At 29.9% G+C, this 3,255-nt stretch overlaps 1 protein-coding gene across 2 annotated transcripts in view; it reads left to right on the top strand.

Annotated features, from left to right (window-relative positions):
* The window catches only part of LOC106463904 (serine-rich adhesin for platelets-like), a 66,568-nt gene that overhangs the window by 24,987 nt on the left and 38,326 nt on the right, over window positions 1-3,255 (top strand). For both annotated transcript variants that reach the window (XM_022391541.1, XM_022391542.1), the window contains exon 5: window positions 1,084-1,233. In XM_022391541.1, the coding sequence (XP_022247249.1) occupies window positions 1,084-1,233 (150 nt within the window). The remainder of the gene's footprint in view (window positions 1-1,083; window positions 1,234-3,255) is intronic.

Here is a 3,255-nt window from a genome sequence, read left to right as displayed (position 1 = left end):
TATAACAGCAAATGTACAACGTTTCGACAAGGTTTTTTCATCATCAGGTACATCATCATCATTGTACCTGATGATGACAAAACCTTATCGAAACGTTGTACATTTGCTGTTATATTAAAGTTTTTCTTCATTACCCATTCAAGCCATCTCCAGCCATTATAGAGAAAAGTCCATGTACAATTTTACTAGTAATTTGCCTACATTTTGAGTCTTAAAAAAAACATGTACAGCCTAGTTGCTTGATTCATGTACTGTCATTGAATCCTTACTCCTTAAAAAGGTTAAACATCAATATGCACAAAACTTTATATGATTCTTCCAAAAAATGGCTAGAGAACAATAAAAGGGTATTAATCAACTCGAACAGTGTAAGTTTATATCAGCTGAATATCCAAGATAGATAACTATGACCAGTGTTATTGTCTATTTATAGGGTAATTTAGTTTGATGGCACAAGTAGTACAGCAAAATCTAATGTGTGTGTATATATATAAATAAATAAAAGTAAATGAATAACAAAATTGGATCAATACATAGTTAAAATATAGCTTCTATCTTTAAAACAAAGTAATGCAATAAAAAATGAAATATATCACCAAGTAGTGTATACAAACAACTAAGTAATCTTTAAGGTTAAGCCTTCCACATTTACGCTTGGTTAAGTAACACTTAAATTTTAATAACTAGTCTATATGCATAAGTAACATTGTGATACGTAAATGATCATAATAAGACTAAGAATGAAGTGGTGGCAGTGGTAAATACAGTAGCTAAATTTTAAACTAATAACATCATACTGTATGATTGCCCATGCCACTGGTCCTCTAGGTTGGCTTATTGTCAAAGTTTTGGATCACCCACTATGGGCATTACCAAACTAGTGAAGAAAAGTTATTTTCTGTATTTAAGTAGAGTGATGAGTTGATATCCATGTGTGTGTGTGTGTATGAATATTTGTTTAAATTTTAAATAAAGTATTTATTCAGATAAAACAGTGCTTCTTCTTTGAGAAAACATTCACATGTTTCTTTCATACTGTATTAAATTATTGTTTCTATTTACCAGTTTTTATATTTCTTTTAGACTGCTCACTGTAGTTGCCACCAAGGGGTTCATCTGATCCGCCAAGCACGAGAAAGCTGCGAATCTGATGCTATTAGTCTGGCCGAAACTCTGACTCACACCTTCCTGGTTCGAGATTTAGTTGTTCCATCTAACTACTGCTGTACCAAAGTAAGAACAGAAATAAGGGATCTATTTTCCAGTGTTTTCATAGGTCTCGTACATTTTCTCATGAAGTGAAGATTGTTATCTTTCAAATGTGTCAACATAGGCTTTGGTCATTTGACTGATCTTGCAACAACCAGGCAACTATGAAAGTATCTATACCATAACTTTTAATGTAGTACATTTATATTCACAAAATTTGTCAAGCTTTTAGTAAATATTACGAGTCTTTTGTACATAAAAAAATCATATTTTTTAAAAGTATTTTTACTAAAGATTTGTCTGTGAATATATGGAGTCAGTGTGTGTGACTCCAGTAATAATTTTAGTTTCCAAATTCAATTTGCATAATATCTCTTGTCAGTAAAACTTTATATTTTATCTGTTATTTTTTCTCTACCCTAACACTTTATGGACTTGATTTATCTGACCTTGTAACCACTGCACAGAAAAGCAAATACAAAATAAATCTAAATTAGCCTTTTTTTCTTTTTATAATGACAGTAAATTGTAACAGAAAATACAAGTATTTGTCATAAACAGCTTAAAGCTTGTAACAGTTTGTATCTGGTTTTATTTAATTTTATAGTTTTATTGCCCCTTGAATCATATTTACTATTAATAATTCACGGTATAAGCTGTAAATCACATGTAGTTCAAATTATGATACTGAATAATATAACACACGACCAATTACGAGCATGCTTTTTGGATAAATTTTTCTTCATTGTCTAACTTTATCTAAACTAACAAATTTTTAATTCTTACATTTTACTTACTTTTTATAAAAATAAGTAACAATTTTCATAAACGAATAAAAAATTTAGTATTTACATTTGGCCTCTTGTTTGTTTTGTTTTTTGCCATTGGCTCATTGCTGAAACTTAAGCCTACTTTTTTGTAATGATGGTACTTGTACATTATATAATTCTTATTTATTTCCAATATGCAGTTAAGAAAACAAAATAATAACAGTGACAGCAACTTTCAATCTGTAGGAAAGATAACTAAAAATCTCTACTGAGAACAAGATAGTATTATACATCATTTGGTAAATTAAAACTGTTTTACATTGTCAAAAAGAGAATTATTGGAATTTATGAACGAGAGATTGTGATAGAAGGGTGTGGCAAGTGGATCTGTCTTTTTTGTTTATATATCTGTAAACAAAAAATTTGACTGCCTTTGCTATACCTGTACTATAATTAATAATTTATGTTAAACTTAGGACATCACAGAGAGATGATGAAAAATACAGAAAATGGACAAGTTGGAGCAAACAAATATCATGTTACAACTTGAAGTCATTCTAGAAAGAAAAAAGGATAATTTAGATTTTTTATTTTGAAGTTACTAGGTCGGTCAAATTGACCAACCTTGTACAGAGTTAGCATAGAGAAAATAGTAATGATAAAATATATAGTTTTACTGAAAAAAAAATGTTTGAAATGTATTTAGGAGGTTCTAGAGATTATGCAAATGACACTTGAGATTGTTGATATGAAAAGTATTCATAAATTTGATTTTAACATGAATATCGTTTTGTCACTCGGACTGTTAAAAAAAAGACTCAATATATTCACAGACAACTCTTTAGTAAAAATCTATATACTAAAACTCTGAGATTGTTTGTTTGTTTGTTTGCTTGCTGTAATTAAATACAGCAAAAACGGCACACAATAGCACCATATTTGTAATGAAATGAGAATAGAAACAGAATAAAACAAGTTTTGTTAAAATCAAGCCACGGGTTACCGAGTTAGTGCCATTTTTCGGGTCACTTTTATGAAAATTTCTAGCATTAGTAATTTTACATCACACTACCATTCTCGCTATTTACGAAACTTCATTGGGCCATGGGTAAGCGCCGTTTTTTGGGTCACTTTTATGAAACTTTCTAGCATGAATAATTTTACATCACACTACCGTTCGCGCTCTTTACAAAACATCTTCGCTCAATTCTATTTCCCTGTCAATGTTCCCTTCTTCATTAAAAGGCGTAAGATGATAAAAACAAAATCTTGAAGA

The sequence above is a fragment of the Limulus polyphemus genome, unplaced genomic scaffold (assembly GCF_000517525.1).
Source record: "Limulus polyphemus unplaced genomic scaffold, Limulus_polyphemus-2.1.2 Scaffold1512, whole genome shotgun sequence".
NCBI classification, from domain to species: domain Eukaryota; kingdom Metazoa; phylum Arthropoda; class Merostomata; order Xiphosura; family Limulidae; genus Limulus; species Limulus polyphemus.
This window is presented reverse-complemented; position numbering and strand designations above follow the sequence as displayed.